Source organism: Pseudophryne corroboree (assembly GCF_028390025.1).
Source record: "Pseudophryne corroboree isolate aPseCor3 chromosome 3 unlocalized genomic scaffold, aPseCor3.hap2 SUPER_3_unloc_11, whole genome shotgun sequence".
Taxonomy (NCBI): domain Eukaryota; kingdom Metazoa; phylum Chordata; class Amphibia; order Anura; family Myobatrachidae; genus Pseudophryne; species Pseudophryne corroboree.
The window spans coordinates 3,028,134-3,044,597 of NW_026967499.1; the positions used below are offsets into that span (position 1 = coordinate 3,028,134).

The 16,464-nt window shown below is 45.3% G+C and overlaps 1 protein-coding gene across 1 annotated transcript in view; it reads right to left on the reverse strand.

Annotated features, from left to right (window-relative positions):
* Positions 1-1,347: 1,347 nt before the first annotated feature.
* LOC134983282 (zinc finger protein ZFP2-like) overlaps positions 1,348-16,464 on the reverse strand; it is a 30,526-nt gene continuing 15,409 nt past the window's right edge. Inside the window, exon 5 of the mRNA XM_063949002.1 lies at positions 1,348-3,461. Within this exon, the coding sequence (XP_063805072.1) occupies positions 1,993-3,461 (1,469 nt within the window). The 3' untranslated portion in view covers positions 1,348-1,992. The remainder of the gene's footprint in view (positions 3,462-16,464) is intronic.

Here is a 16,464-nt window from a genome sequence, read left to right on the forward strand (position 1 = left end):
CATAATACCCTTTTTAGTGGTACCTGTGGTATTATCAGAAATGTGTAAAACATTTTTCATTGCCTCAATCATGTAACGTGTGGCCCTACTGGAAGTTACATTTGTCTCCTCGTCGTCGACACTGGAGTCAGTATCCGTGTCGACGTCTGTATCTGCCATCTGAGGTAGCGGGCGTTTTAGAGCCCCTGATGGCCTTTGAGACGCCTGGACAGGCACAAGCTGAGAAGCCGGCTGTCCCATGTCATCAAACTTCTTATGTAAAGAGTTGACACTTTCACGTAATTCCTTCCATAAGCCCATCCACTCAGGTGTCGACTCCCTAGGGGGTGACATCTCCACTACAGGCAATTGCTCCGCCTCCACATCATTTTCCTCTTCATACATGTCGACACAGCCGTACCGACACACAGCACACACACCGGGAATGCTCTGAAAGAGGACAGGACCCCACTAGCCCTTTTGGGAGACAGAGGGAGAGTATGCCAGCACACACCAGAGCGCTATATATATACACAGGGATATCACTATACAGAGTGTTTTCCCTTATAGCTGCTGTTATATGTAATACTGCGCCTAAATAGTGCCCCCCCTCTCTTTTTTACCCTTTTCTGTAGTGCAGGACTACAGGGGAGAGTCAGGGAGACGTCCTTCCAGCGGAGCTGTGAGGGAAAATGGCGCCAGTGTGCTGAGAGATAGCTCCGCCCCCTTTTCGGCTAACTTTTCTCCCGCTTTTTTGTAAAATCTGGCAGGGGTTAATGTACATCCATATAGCCCTGGGGGTTATATGTGATGTATTTTTGCCAGCCAAGGTGTTAATATTGCTGCTCAGGGCGCCCCCCTCCCAGCGCCCTGCACCCATCCGTGACCGCAGTGTGGTGTGCATGAGGAGCAATGGCGCACAGCTGCAGTGCTGTGCGCTACCTTGATGAAGACTGATGTCTTCTGCCGCCGATTTTCTGGACCTCTTCTTGCTTCTGGCTCTGTAAGGGGGGCGGCAGCGCGGCTCTGGGACCGGACTCCGAGGCTGGGCCTGTGTTCGATCCCTCTGGAGCTAATGGTGTCCAGTAGCCTAAGAAGCCTAAGCTGGCTGCAAGCAGGCAGGTTTGCTTCTTCTCCCCTTAGTCCCTCGATGCAGTGAGCCTGTTGCCAGCAGGTCTCACTGAAAATAAAAAACCTAAAACTAACTTTCTTCTAAGAAGCTCAGGAGAGCCCCCTAGATTGCACCCATCTCGGTCGGGCACAAAAATCTAACTGAGGCTTGGAGGAGGGTCATAGGGGGAGGAGCCAGTGCACACCAGGTAGTCCTAAAGCTTTCTATTTGTGCCCAGTCTCCTGCGGAGCCGCTATTCCCCATGGTCCTTACGGAGTCCCCAGCATCCACTAGGACGTCAGAGAAAAGACTAAAGCATTTGGGATGTATTATTTAGGAACTAAATAGAGGTACATTAATGAAAAGCGTGAGTAACAGTCACCAGTCTGCTTGTGAAGGTCTCTAGAGTGGAGGGCTCTTGGACTGTGCAAGGCAGTGAGTTCCATGGTCAGGGCTGCAAAGCTAAAAGTTCAACCCATAAATGAATTACAGGAGATTCTTGGTACTGCTGGTAACAGTCCTTCATCTGTAGAAGCAAGCAAGCGGGGCAGTAAGGAGGCAGAAGCTGTTTCTAGTACCTTGGACCATGTAATGCTGGGCTGGCATCATCCACCCCTGGCGCTCTCGCTAGACAACCATTTAGGATTGGTATTAGGTTCTCAGTACATGGAGCAAAGAGCAGGTCATCTGCATAGCAGTGGTAGACCAGGCCATGATGTCTGATTATATAACCTATGGTAGCATGTATATTTTATAAAGCATAGGAGATAGAATTGACCCTTGAGGAACATTGCACGAGTGATAATTATACTCCAGAAGATATAAATGGTCCCGTACTTGGGTAATGTCTAATATGTTCAACAAGAGCGGATTTATTTATCTCTCAGCATGAAAATGGCTTCTCACCTGTGAAATCGCTGATGTGTAACAAGATCTGATTTCCGTGGAAAACATTTCCCACACTCAGCACAGGTATATGGCTTCTCACCTGTGTGACTTCTCTGATGTGTAACAAGAGCTGATTTCCGTGCAAAACATTTTCTACACTCAGCACAGGTATATGGTTTCTCACCTGTGTGACTTCTCTGATGTGTAACAAGATCTGATTTCCGTGCAAAACATTTCCCACACTCAGAACAGGAATATGGCTTCTCACCTGTGTGACTTCTCTGATGTGTAACAAAATTTGATTTATATGCAAAACCTTTCCCACACTCAAAACAGGAATATGGCTTCTCACCTGTGTGACTTTTCTGATGTGTAACAAGAATTGATTTCAATGCAAAACATTTCCCACACTCAGTACAGGAATATGGCTTCTCACCTGTGTGACTTCTCTGATGTGTAACAAGAATTGATTTCAATGCAAAACATTTCCCACACTCAGAACAGGAATATGGCTTCTCACCTGTGTGACTTCTCTGATGTTTAACAAGATATGATATATATGTAAAGCATTTCCCACACTCAGAACAGGAAAATAGCTTCTCACCTGTGTGACTCCTCTGATGTGTAACAAGATTTGATTTATATGCAAAACATTTCCCACACTCAAAACAGGAATATGGCTTCTCACCTGTGTGACATTTCTGATGTGTAACAAGATATGATTTCGATGCAAAACATTTCCCACACTGAGAACAGGAATATGGCTTCTCACCTGTGTGACTCCTCTGATGTGTAACAAGATTTGATTTCCATGCAAAATATTTCCCACACTCAGAACAGAAGTACGGCTTCTCACCTGTGTGACTTCTCTGATGTGTAACAAGATCTGATTTCCGTGGAAAACATTTCCTACACTCAGCACAGGTATATGGCTTCTCACCTGTGTGACTTCTCTGATGTGTAACAAAAGCTGATGTCTGTGCAAAACATTTCCCACACTCAGAACAGGAATATGGCTTCTCACCTGTGTGACTTCTCTGATGTGTAATAAGTTCTGATTTCCGTGGAAAACATTTCCTACACTCAGAACAGGAATATGGCTTTTCACCTGTGTGACTTCTCTGATGTGTAACAAGAGCTGATTTGTGTGTAAAACATTTCCCACACTCAGAACATATCAGTGGCCTCTCACTTGCCTTAGCTGGCTGATGGGTAATACGCTTTGTGTTCTGTGTAAAACATTTGGCATCTATAGAACAGGGAAACACTGTATCTACTGTCAGAGCTGTAACAGATGCACCAATATCAGAGTGATCAGGAGAACATTTCCCAGGATCAGAGGGATCAGCTGATAGAGCTGGATGTATAATTGGGGTAATGGGGTTATCTCCTGGAGAATCCTGTCTACTGTCATCTTTTATATCACAATCCGGGGATAACATTTGATGTCCTTCTGTGATATTCCTGCTTGTGTGTCCATCTGCTGGAAATAAAATACATTAAAATATAAAATGAGTAGACAAGACCCAGGGTGTTACAGGTTACAATATATAATTCTATTTTTTTATCTGTAATCATTAAAAAACAAAAAAGCTAGGATGCTTAGACTGGAGCTTGATCATGTGGGATGACTAGAGGTGACATGGATGCTCATGTCTGCTTACTAGATGTGACATTGACGTTCATGTGGGATTACTAGAGGTGACATGGACGCTCATGTGGGATTAGTAGAGGTGACATGGACGCTCATGTGGGATTACTAGAGGTGACATGGACGCCCATGTGGGATTACTAGAGGTGACATGGACGCCCATGTGGGATTACTAGAGGTGACATGGACGCTCATGTGGGATTACTGGAGGTGACACGGACGCTCATGTGGGATTACTAGAGGTGACACGGATGCTCATGTGGGATTACTAGAGGTGACACGGACGTTCATGTGGGATTACTAGAGGTGACATGGACGCTCATGTGGGATTACTAGAGGTGACATGGACGCTCATGTGGGATTACTAGAGGTGACATGGACGCTCATGTGGGATTACTAGAGGTGACATGGACGCTCATGTGGGATTACTAGAGGTGACATGGATGCTCATGTGGGATTACTAGAGGTGACATGGACGCTCATGTGGGATTACTAGAGGTGACATGGACGCTCATGTGGGATTACTAGAGGTGACACGGACGCTCATGTGGGATTACTGGAGGTGACACGGACGCTCATGTGGGATTACTGGAGGTGACACGGACGCTCATGTGGGATTACTAGAGGTGACATGGACGCTCATGTGGGATTAGTAGAGGTGACATAGACGCTCATGTGGGATTACTAGAGGTGACATGGACGCTCATGTGGGATTACTAGAGGTGACACGGATGCTCATGTGGGATTACTAGAGGTGACATGGACGCTCATGTGGGATTACTAGAGGTGACACGGATGCTCATGTGGGATTACTAGAGGTGACATGGACGTTCATGTGGGATTACTAGAGGTGACATGGACGCTCATGTGGGATTACTAGAGGTGACACGGACGCTCATGTGGGATTACTAGAGGTGACATGGACGCTCATGTGGGATTACTAGAGGTGACATGGACGTTCATGTGGGATTACTAGAGGTGACATGGACACTCATGTGGGATTACTAGAGGTGACATGGACGCTCACGTGGGATTACTGGAGGTGACATGGGTTTTGCAATAATAAAACAGCAAAGAAAAGAAAGTGCTGTCCTGTTTGTGCACTAATAAATAATATATAACCTTTATTGAGTACAGTAAAGTATGTAAGCTAAATCAGTGATATATAAAACACAAAAGTAGGGGGGGCGTGGCCTAGCTGGCATCAGGAAAGGTCGGGTTCCTGTGTAGCCCCAGCTGGCAAAATCTAATAAACTAATTCCTACCCTGAACCTGAGGGCCCATCTGCAGGAATATCAACCCCTCAACCTGCCACACCACCCTGCACCCGGAGGTCGAAGCTGCGGAATCGGGGGGGGCCCTGTGGAGCCCCCTGCGGATTGCGGCCTACCTCCGTCTCAGAAGCCGGGGCCTCGATTTTAGAGCAGACCCGGCGAATCATCGGACCCGGTACAGCGGCTCTACAGACTTCCTCCCCCACCTGAGTGGCACCCCCTGGCAACTAGCAGCCTGCCTACCGAGTGCTGGCCCTCGCGGGAGACCGAGAAACGGGCGGCCTGCGGGAGGTGGAGGCCAGGCAGCGTGTGGCTGGCGGCCGGCGGCCATCTTGCGGTTGGCGCCGCCCGGACCCCGAACCAGGCCTCACTGACTCCTGGATCCACCAGGCGCCTATCTTCTAGCCCCCACCTTACAGATCCCCCCACATGCAAGATCTCCTACCTCGCTGATGAGGACTGACGGCCGGGGGACCTCCGGAGGGATCAGGCCTCACTAACAAGCGGCGGCCATCTTGCGACTGGCACAGTACCCAGACAAGCGGCGGCCATCTTGCGATTGGCATAGTCCTCGCTTCATGGCTGGTGAAAGCTATGACTCCAGCTCCCTCTTGTGGCGACTTTTAGATTAGGCATCCTGCAGCCATTATACAGCTAATCCAACTGTTTTACCTATTCTCATATCTCCTGTTCGGTGGCTGGAGAGGAACCATTATATTGCGCCTTACAACAACAGGTGTGATACTTTATCGGCCCGACCGCAACCTGCCGCACCCGTAAATTACAGACTCATTACAGTGGATACCTGGCTCCCGCTACCTCACCCTGAGCCTTTTGACATATACATCACGCCGCTGCGGGACTCTGCGGTGCCACACTCTGACGCCTCTACAACGTTGCTGCCGGCAACCCTGATCCGCAACATCCTGACATGCCTGCTATCTTCATAGCAATGTAACTTTCCAGTACCCTCCCAACGCTGATGTGACCCTCACTACATCACTCACTGCAGATATTGCCTCTACTCTACATACTTAATTCTAGCGACCTCATATGGAGAAGTTCCTGGTATCCACCCCAATGTCCTCGACTGGTCCTATTTTAGGCGCACGCGAAGACACGTCCCGCAGAAATTCATCTGACTCCGATTGCTCCACCACCCGATCTCGGTCCCAAAGAAAACGTACTGGCGCCTCAATTACCAAACAGCCTAAAATGAAACCCACTGACATCGCTGCGGTTCTTGGACCTCTACTAGACGAAAAACTGGCGGGCATCAAAGAAGCCATTGATTCCACCTTAGCCCAGCTGACTCACCACAGTAACCGTTTAGATGAAGTCGAGCAGAGGGTCTCAACATTGGAAGACGATCTACAAACCGCACAGTCTACCATAAAGACCCAAACCACAGAAATCAAAGGTCTCACTGAAAAACTCGATGACTTGGAGAATCGGAGCCGTCGAAACAACCTGCGGGTGGTGGGCATCCCAGAATCGGTGAGAGGCCACGCACTGCTAGACCTTCTATCCAACTGGCTACCCGACAAATTAGGTATGGATCTTCAGGGCTCACCATTGGCCATTGAAAGGGCACACAGGATTGGCCCTGAACGCAGAGAATCTGCGGGACGCCCTAGACCTGTTATCCTACGGATCTTAAATTACGCGGATAAAGCTAAGCTCTTGGACCACTACCGACAGTCAGCGAACCTCCTCTATAAGGGAGAAAGGTTGCTCATCTTCCAGGACTTCTCCACTCATGTCGCCAACAAGCGCAGAGAGTTCGCTCCGATATGCAAGCGACTGTTTGAAGAAAACGTCAAGTTCTCATTGTTATACCCTGCCCGTCTTCGGGTCTTTGTCAATGGAAAACCGTGCTTTTTTGACGATCCGATGGCGGCAAAGACCCATTTTGCACACCCTGACACTTGACTGTCCACTCTTACTTAAAGCTTGCTTATTTTCACAACTGCTTTCATCTGTAGGTCACACAGTGTTTGGGATATGATCAAGGCATGCTATTCACGCATGCTGGAGGTTTTGCCTCCCATTGTTTCCTATCTGTTAGTTTGATATTTTTGTATGTTTGTATGTCTGTTTGTCTTGCCTGCTGGGATAATGTGTCTCGATCCTCCATAGGTTGGCCCCTCCTTGCTCATTGGGACGGGGGGGGGGCACCGTTTTACCTGTACAATTTTGATATCCTGTTCTCCACCTATGGGGATAGGATAGCATGGCTGATCACGCTGTTTCCCAGACCTCAACCCCGGTGACAACCCCACTTCTAGACTTTAATATAGTTTCTTGGAATGTGGAGGGTCTAAATAGCCCCATTAAGCGCAAGAAGGTAGTTACTCATCTCTCTCGCTTGTCCCCTCAAGTAGTGTTCCTAAAAGAAACACACTGGGAGCATAACTCCCCTATGTCATTAAGAGCCCCTTGGATTGGGGAATGCGTGTCTGCTCCTTACACCAATAAAACCAGAGGTGTGGCCATCCTCTTTCATAAGAATCTTCAATTCTCCATTCGTAAAAAGTATATCGACCCTGAGGGCAGATTTATATTTTTAGATGTCTCAATCGACAATGTAATATATACCTTTTTAAATGTATATGCACCTACTGGATCTAACAATCTCTTTTTTGCAGATATTCTTCAAAGAGTTTTATCCTGGGGTGGCCAAAACTTAATCCTAGGGGGAGACTTCAACACGGTCGTTGATCCATCCATGGATAGGTCGGGGGTAAGTACCAAAAGACCCGGGCCCTCCTCTAATCTGCTTTCCTCGTTTTGCTCTCAACTCACCCTATTAGACCCCTGGCGTCTGCATAACCCCCTTCAACGAGATTATTCTTTCTATTCCCACCCACACTCTACTCACTCTCGCATTGACTATCTATTTTTATCCAAACACCTCTTTTCTAAAGTTACCCACACCTCAATTAAAGATATCATTATTTCGGACCACGCCCCCATTGCCCTGTCCCTACATCTATCTCTACCTCAGAACATATCTAAATGTTGGAGATTCCCGGCATATCTCACACACTCAGAGGACTTCTTATTACATCTTAAACACACCTGGCAGAATTATACTACTGACAACCTAGATCAAGAATCTAACACTCCACTCTTTTGGGGGGCCTCTAAAGCAGTCCTCCGTGGCCATATCATCTCCTACGTCAATTCTAAGCGCAAGAAATTTAACATAAAATTACAGGAACTTAGTGCGGCTCTCACACTTGCATATCGCACATACAAACAAAGCGATAGCCCTACCCACAAGGAGGCGTACCTCATGGCAAAACAAATCTATGATACCTTTCTCACCGAACAGGCCCAAATCAGCTACGACTACGGCAGGAACAGGTTTCATAGGTGGGGGAATAAATCCGGTAAGCTCCTGGCCAACTTGGTTCGGGGGCCCCGAAATAAAACATGGGTTGACTCGTTGCACAGCTCTGGAAGTGTTCTTTCTGATCCCACTGACATCTGCTCGGCTTTTATGTGTTTCTATAAGTCCCTATATACTGCCGACGTTGATAATGCAACTGATGGTCAACTGTTCCTAGATGAGGCGCAGTTACCGAAGCTGGACTTAGAAGAGAGGGAAGCGTTGGATACACCCATAACTGAGGAGGAGGTGCGGGCCACCATTAAGTCCCTCCCCAATGGAAAGAGCCCTGGCCCTGACGGTTTCAGCGCTGAATTTTACAAGGTGCTAGCTGCCGACATACTCCCCATATTAACACGATTATATAACCATATACTAACAACAGGGGAAACTCCCCTTCGTTTTAATGAAGCCAAACTCATAGTGCTAGCAAAACCTGGTAAAGATCCTACTCAGGTTGGATCATACCGCCCCATCTCACTCCTTAATCAAGATTTTAAAATCTTAACTAAAACCATGGCTAACAGGTTGCAAGCATACTTACCCCATCTCATCTCACCTGCACAGATGGGATTTGTCAAAGGTAGACAATCCACACGAGTGCGGGCGGCCCTAACAGCGATATCTTACACCCGCCTTAACCAGGCCAAAAATAACATCATTATAAATTTAGACGCAGAAAAGGCATTTGATAAAATTGCCTGGCCTCACCTATCTCGAGTGCTCGCCCACCAGGGGTTTGGCACAATGTTTTGCAACCTGATACAGACATTATATACCAACCCAGTGGCGCAAGTCTTAGTAAATAATGTGACATCTTCATTCTTCACGTTGGGAAGAGGCACTAGGCAAGGATGCCCCCTATCTCCCCTCCTTTTTGATTTGGCACTGGAACCCCTTATACGCCATATTCTGTCACACAAGAACTACAAGGGCATTGCTGTGGGAACACAGGAATTAAGGGCGGTGGCATTCGCAGACGACCTCCTCCTTTTTATGTCAGATCCTCACCGTACAATCCCGCAGCTAATTGCCATGACTGATCGCTTCTCCTCTTTCGCAGGGTTTACAATCAATTATAGTAAGTCAGAGGCGTTGGCCATATATGGACAGGCGAAACTGGGTTGGGGGACCACCTTTCCCTTTAAATGGGCGAATACACATATTACCTTTCTAGGCGTTGCACTCCCTGCTCAACCAGGCCACCTATATAGGCTTAATATCACTCCTGTCCTACATAAGATTAGAACCGAACTTGGCCTATGGCAATCCCTCCCCCTTAATATGCTAGGGAGATGTAACTTATTTAAGATGGCCAGCTTCCCAAAGCTCCTCTATGTTTTACAGATGACCCCCCTATTATTATCTAAACCAGACCTATCCTCGCTGAACACTTCTATCTCCAAATACATCTGGGCTGGTAAACGCCCAAGAATTAGCATGAAAAAATTAACCCAGACGGTACCTAGAGGTGGAATCAATCTACCTGATATTAAACAATACAATCTTGCGTGCCTCCTACGCATTGCTATGGATTGGCTTGGAAACAATAATTATTACACAGATTCTAGACTAGATTCTCAACTATGTGCTCCCTTATCCCTCAGTTATCTTTTACATGCCAAGCCCTCCAAATTAGCCTTACATATTACTACTAATTTACTACTACTCCCCATAATGCAGGCGTGGAAAATGGCAAGGAAATCTCTCAAACTTCAATATTTATACTCACTTTCACTGCCCCTTATCGGCAACTTAGAGTTTCAGGAGGGGGGAGCTTTACAATCTTTCACCACCTGGCACTCTCTTGGCGTCCGCAACCTGCGCAACCTGCTTAACTCCTCCCGTGCCCCGCTGTCTTTCGTGGAGGCGCGAGAGAAATATGGTCTACTTCCTCACCACGAGTTTGCCTACTTCCAAGCAATACACTATCTTAAAACTGTATTATCCAAATTGACAGGGATCGACTTTCTTAACTCTCTAGACACACTAATCCAGTCGACCTGCTACTCCATATCAACCATTTATTCACGTATCCGTCTTGAACTTATCCCAGACACAGACCTTCCGGAGCTGTCCCAATGGTCCTCCCACATCCCAACGGCCACCCCTGAATCCCTCTTAAATCACTTTCAGTTGACCTTGAAGCTTATTCCTGCAAGCTCTTACCAAGAAATGGCCTATAAAATGCTCCATAGGGCATACATTTCACCTAAACGCCGATCACTGATGGGCATCTCAGATGATAGTAAATGCACCAAATGCCTAATGGAGGGGGCCGACCTCTTCCATTGCTTCTGGGAATGCGCTCTGGTGTCACAGTTTTGGCATGAGGTACATCACTACGGAACTACGTCCTTAGGCATATCCTTTAGTTGCACTACCTCCTGGGCGCTGTTCGGATGTCTGACTGATCAACCTGACATCCCCAGGGCTAACAAAAAACTGCTTATGATACTATCAGCAGCTGGCAGGAAGGCAATCCTACAACAGTGGATTCACAACATACCTCCTAATATTTCGATGGTGACCTCTAGACTATTTTTTCTATTCACCATGGACTGGCTGGAGACCACCGTCCATAAGGAGAGGCTCACCCCTGCTTTGTTTCATTGTTGGAACACTTACATTTTGACACTCCCCCTACATACTAAACAAGCCATAGACAAATGCTTTCAATCCACCTCATGGTACCTCCTCCACGCTATAGACCACCCTAACCCCTTAAACATCTGACTTATCCTTTCTCTTCTTCTCTGGACCCTTCTCTACCCCCTTCTATATTCAACCGTATGCCGGGCTGCTTGGAAATATAGACCCCCGATCTGGGAAGATTGTGCTGTGGATGGATCGACGACCCGTGTCCCATAGTAGGCATTACATGTTGGTTTATTTTCTTATGTTTTAGGTACTTTATACAAGTTTAGGGATTTCCCTTTTTTTTTTCAAGATACCCTGGCTTTACTAGTGGAGAATCGATTTCTGATAGATTTTGTTCCATTTATAATTTGCTCCGCTTTGATAATTAAAACACGCTATAAATTCCCTGATATCACTAGTTCTACACATGTTCCCTTTCTTGGAAGGGTATAAAAGTTATTATAAGAGGAAAAGTTTGAAAATATGCTTGGATCTCTACCTGGGATTATATGAGACTGAATAGTGTATGATTCCTTGTCTCCTGATAGGAGGATTTTGCACGATGTATTTTATGTTATACATTGTTAACCATATACTATATTTCATGTCTCGAAATGCTGCTTATTTACTCTGTACGATGTGAGATTGCAATAAAAATAGTTTGGAAAAAAAAAACACAAAAGTAAATGTATAAAGGTGAATAAAGTAATAAAAAAAACAAGTGTATTTGTTGTTACACATCGGCATGTATATAATATTGGGTGATAACTGATTCAGTGCTGGTAATCCTGTTCAGTAAGAATATATTAATATATTACACCCATACGAGGATGGGCTAAATTACACATTTAATAATATTGTGGCAGAGTTTCCTCCAGCGGTAATCTCAATGTAACATCATACTGTATGTATAAACACTTTATTAAGTTCATCGCAAAAAAATCCCTATCCATTTAGCCGCAAAAAGTTAGTGGTGAAAATTCTCCATAGGTTTTACTGCAAGTTTTTATATTTTGCTGACCTATAGTTTCCTACTGTATTGTCTTACTGACCTATAGTTGACTTCTATATTGTCTTACTGACCTATAGTTTACTTCTGTATTGTCTTACTGACCTATACTTTCGTCTGTATTGTCTTACTGACCAAGTTGCCTTCTATATTGTCTTACTGACCTATAGTCTCCTTCTATATTGTCTTACTGACCTATAGTTTCCTACTGTCTTACTGACCTATAGTTTCCTACTGTCTTACTGACCTATAGTTTCCTGTCTTACTGACCTATAGTTTCCTACTGTATTGTCTTACTTACCTATAGTTTCCTTCTGTATTGTCTTACTGACCTATAGTTTCCTACTGTATTGACTTACTGACCTATAGTTTCCTACTGTATTGACTTACTGACCTCAAGTTTCTTCTGTATTGTCTTACTGACCTATAGTTTCTAACTGTATTGTCTTACTGACCTATAGTTTCTGACTGTATTGTCTTACTGACCTATAGTTTCCTTCTGTATTGTCTTACTGACCTATAGTTTCCTACTGTATTGACTTACTGACCTCAAGTTTCTTCTGTATTGTCTTACTGACCTATAGTTTCTAACTGTATTGTCTTACTGACCTATAGTTTCTGACTGTATTGTCTTACTGACCTATAGTTTCCTACTGTATTGTCTTACTGACCTATAGTTTCTTCTGTATTGTTTTACTGACCTATAGTTTCCTACTGTATTGTCTTACTGACCTATAGTTTCCTACTGTATTGTCTTACTGACCTATAGTTTCTAACTGTATTGTCTTACTGACCTATAGTTTCTGACTGTATTGTCTTACTGACCTATAGTTTCCTACTGTATTGTCTTACTGACCTATAGTTTCTTCTGTATTGTTTTACTGACCTATAGTTTCCTACTGTATTGTCTTACTGACCTATAGTTTTACTGTATTGTCTTACTAACCTATAGTTTCTTCTGTATTGTCTTACTGACCTATAGTTTCTTACTGTATTGTCTTACTGACCTATAGTTTCGAACTGTATTGTCTTACTGACCTATAGTTTCTGACTGTATTGTCTTACTGACCTATAGTTTCCTACTGTATTGTCTTACTGACCTATAGTTTCTTCTGTATTGTCTTACAGACCTATGGTTTTCTATATATCCCTCAGTTTAGAAAATTTGACCGAGAGAACAGGACATGATACTATAGCACATGGCGAGGAACCGAACCGTACAACATATCAAACAGCATCCAAGAAACTCTTAACAGAAAAACTAACGCTGTTTGCACGAACTGTTTGAACAAGAACCTTGAACACAGCAGGTTTGACAGCACCGAGGCGGGCGTCCAGTGTCCCCTAGAGGATTCAGAGAAATGGATTTATCGGTAAGTACCAAAATCCTCTTTTCTCTTTCATCCACTAGGTGACACTGGAGTCCTACACAGTAGGGGCGTCCCAAAGTTATCCCCTAGGGAGGGAGTGCTGTCGGTGGCCTGCAAAACTAAACGTCCGAACTTAACGAGTCTCCGGACGCAAAGGTATCAAACTTGTAAAATTTCGCTAACGTGTGGGTTGAGGACCACGTCGCCGCTCTGCAAAGTTGAGTAGTGGAAACACCTCTGGCAGCCGCCCATGAGGCACCCACTGATCTGGTGGTATGAGCACCCGTCTGAACCGGAACCTGTTTGCCACAGGAAATATAAGCTTGCCGAATGGCAAGTCGAATCCATCTAGACAAAGGCTGCTTAGATGCTGGCCAGCCCTTCTTTGGCCCATCATAAAGAACAAACTATGGTCCGACTTTCTGAAGGAAGACGTAACTTGTACGTATACCCGTAAAGTTCGGACAACATCCAAGGACACTTCCCCATCTGCGAGACCCTGAAAAGATGTGACCACAAGTGGCTGGTTTACGTGAAATCCCGAAACCAACCTTAGGACGGAAACCTGCTCTTGTACGGAGTTCTGCCCTGTCCTCATGAAACATTCAAAGGACTCTTACACGATAAGGATCCCAACTCAGACACCCGTCTGGCCGAAACCAAGGGAAGCAATAACGTTACCTTCCAAAATAGATATTTCAGGTCTGTTCTTGCTAACGGCTCAAAAGTTGGAGATCTCAAAAATTCCAACACCAAATTTAAGTCCCATGGTGCAGTGGTAGGACGAAAAGGGGGTTGTATCCTCAGAACTCCCTGTAAAAAGGTTTGAACCCCTGACAAGAATGCTAACTGCTTGTTGAAATAGGATGGAGAGAGCCGAAATTTGAACTTTCAGAGAGCCCAGCCTCAGTCCTACATCTAGACCGGCCTGAAGGAAAAGTAGAAGTCTGGATAAGTGGAAGTTCGTCGAATTCCACCGACGTTCTTGACACCAGTCCATGTACCTCTTCCAAATCCTGTAGTAGTGCATGGCTGTGACCGGCGTCCTAGCGGCAAACATCGTAGGAATGGCCGTTCTTGGTATCCCTCTGTTTCTTAAGATCCGGGTTTCAATAGCCACGCCGTTAAACGCAGCCTGTGCAGGTCTGGGTGTTGGAACAGTCCCTGAGATAGCAGGTCCTCCCTCTGAGGTACTGCATACAAAGAAAAAGGTTGCAGGTGCACAATTCAAACATTACCAAATTATTAATAATAATAATTGCAATAAAATTTTGCATTTTAAGCGAGGTTCTTCGCTTAGTTATGGCCATAAGTAACGGCTTGCCCACCGTGTCCAGGTGACCTCATTAGTCGGGCAAGTCCCTAACATTTTGGGGGGTACAAATCTAGGGTGCGGGACCCCCCAAAAATGAAGCAGCTGAGTGACCCCAGGGCAACACAAAAGTGAAAAAATATATAGTGAAAAAGTGAAAATAGGTTAGTGAGAGAGGCTGCTGAAAACAGCAGGGGTAAATTAGTGAGAGGTAATGAAGGGGGAGATAAAGTAGTGAGAGGTAAAGTAGTGAAAAGTACTCATCAGGAAGGCAGATAGGGCAATCTGCTACCGGGACCGTGATCGCCGTACAGTCTGTTGTCTCCCGGGTGCTCGGGTACGGCACATCGCGGACCGGGTAGATAGATTGTTGGGAGGGGCTGGCAAAGACCCGGCGGTCTTGGTGCACGTTGGCACCAATGACAAAGTTAGCGGAAGGTGGGATGTCCTTAAGAAAGACTATAGGGACTTAGGAAAGAAACTGAAGGCAAGGACATCTAAGGTAATATTCTCGGAATTATTACCCGTGCCACGCGCTAGTCCAGGGAGGCAGAGGGAGATTAGGGAGGTAAATGTGTGGCTTAGGGATTGGTGCAGGAAAGAGGGGTTTGTGTTCCTGGAACACTGGGCGGACTTCTCAGTCAGACGCCATCTCTTTTGTCGTGACGGATTGCACCTGACTGAGGAGGGGGCAGCGGTGCTGGGGGGAAGGATGGTTAGAAGGTTGGAGGAGATTTTAAACTAGGAGCCTGGGGGGAGGGTTTAGCTAAAAACTACGGGTCATGCAGTGAGAATAGTGGGGATGGCGGTAGTAAACAAAATGGGGGAGAAGTTGGGGGGAGGGTAAGAGCAGGCAGTAAGGTTATTAACATGGGTACTAAAAGGGATTTTACCAAAGCACTAACCAATGACGATTACAGGTCATCCTTGCCACATAAGGTGAAAGATGTCCCTAATGCAAGGGAAAATACTTATCTTAGTTGTATGTATGTAAACGCCAGAAGCATTACTGGTAAAAAGGGTGAACTAGAAATACTTGCAGCAAGCAAACAGTATGATATTATAGGCATTACTGAAACTTGGTGGGATGAATCTCATGATTGGACAGTCAATCTAGAGGGCTATACACTGTTTAGGAGAGACAGACTAAATAAAAAGGGTGGAGGGGTGTGTCTGTACGTAAAGCCGTTTTTAAAACCTAATATATGGGAAGATACTCAGGAGGGTACTGTAGACACTGTTGAGATACTATGGGTAGAAATTGCATGCGGGGAAAAAGGAACAAAAAAGTTAGTATTGGGTGTATGCTATAGGCCGCCTGGTATCAACGCATCTGATGATGAATTGTTACTAAAGCAAATTGAAAAAGCAGCAGGAGTAGGAGACATAGTAGTGATGGGAGATTTTAACTATCCAGAGATAAACTGGAAAAACGATTCATGTGATACTGCTAGGGGCAGTATGTTTTTAAACACACTAAATGATAACTACCTAGTCCAACTAATTGAGGAACCAACTAGGTACAATGCAATCTTAGACCTGGTATTAACAAACAATCAGGATTTGGTATCGGGTATTATAGTAGGGGAACCCATAGGAAACAGCGACCATAATATGGTCACATTCAATATCAATTTCTACAAACAGCCCTATACTGGCTCAACTAGGACTTTAAACTTTAGCAAAGCAAATTTTGAAATGATGAGGGTATTTTTCAGGGATATTGAATGGGAAGGTTTGTTTTTAGGAAAAAATACTACGGAGAAATGGGAGGTACTAAAATTCCTGCTAGCTAAAAATACACTCAAATATATTCCTATGAGTAGCAAAAAAGGG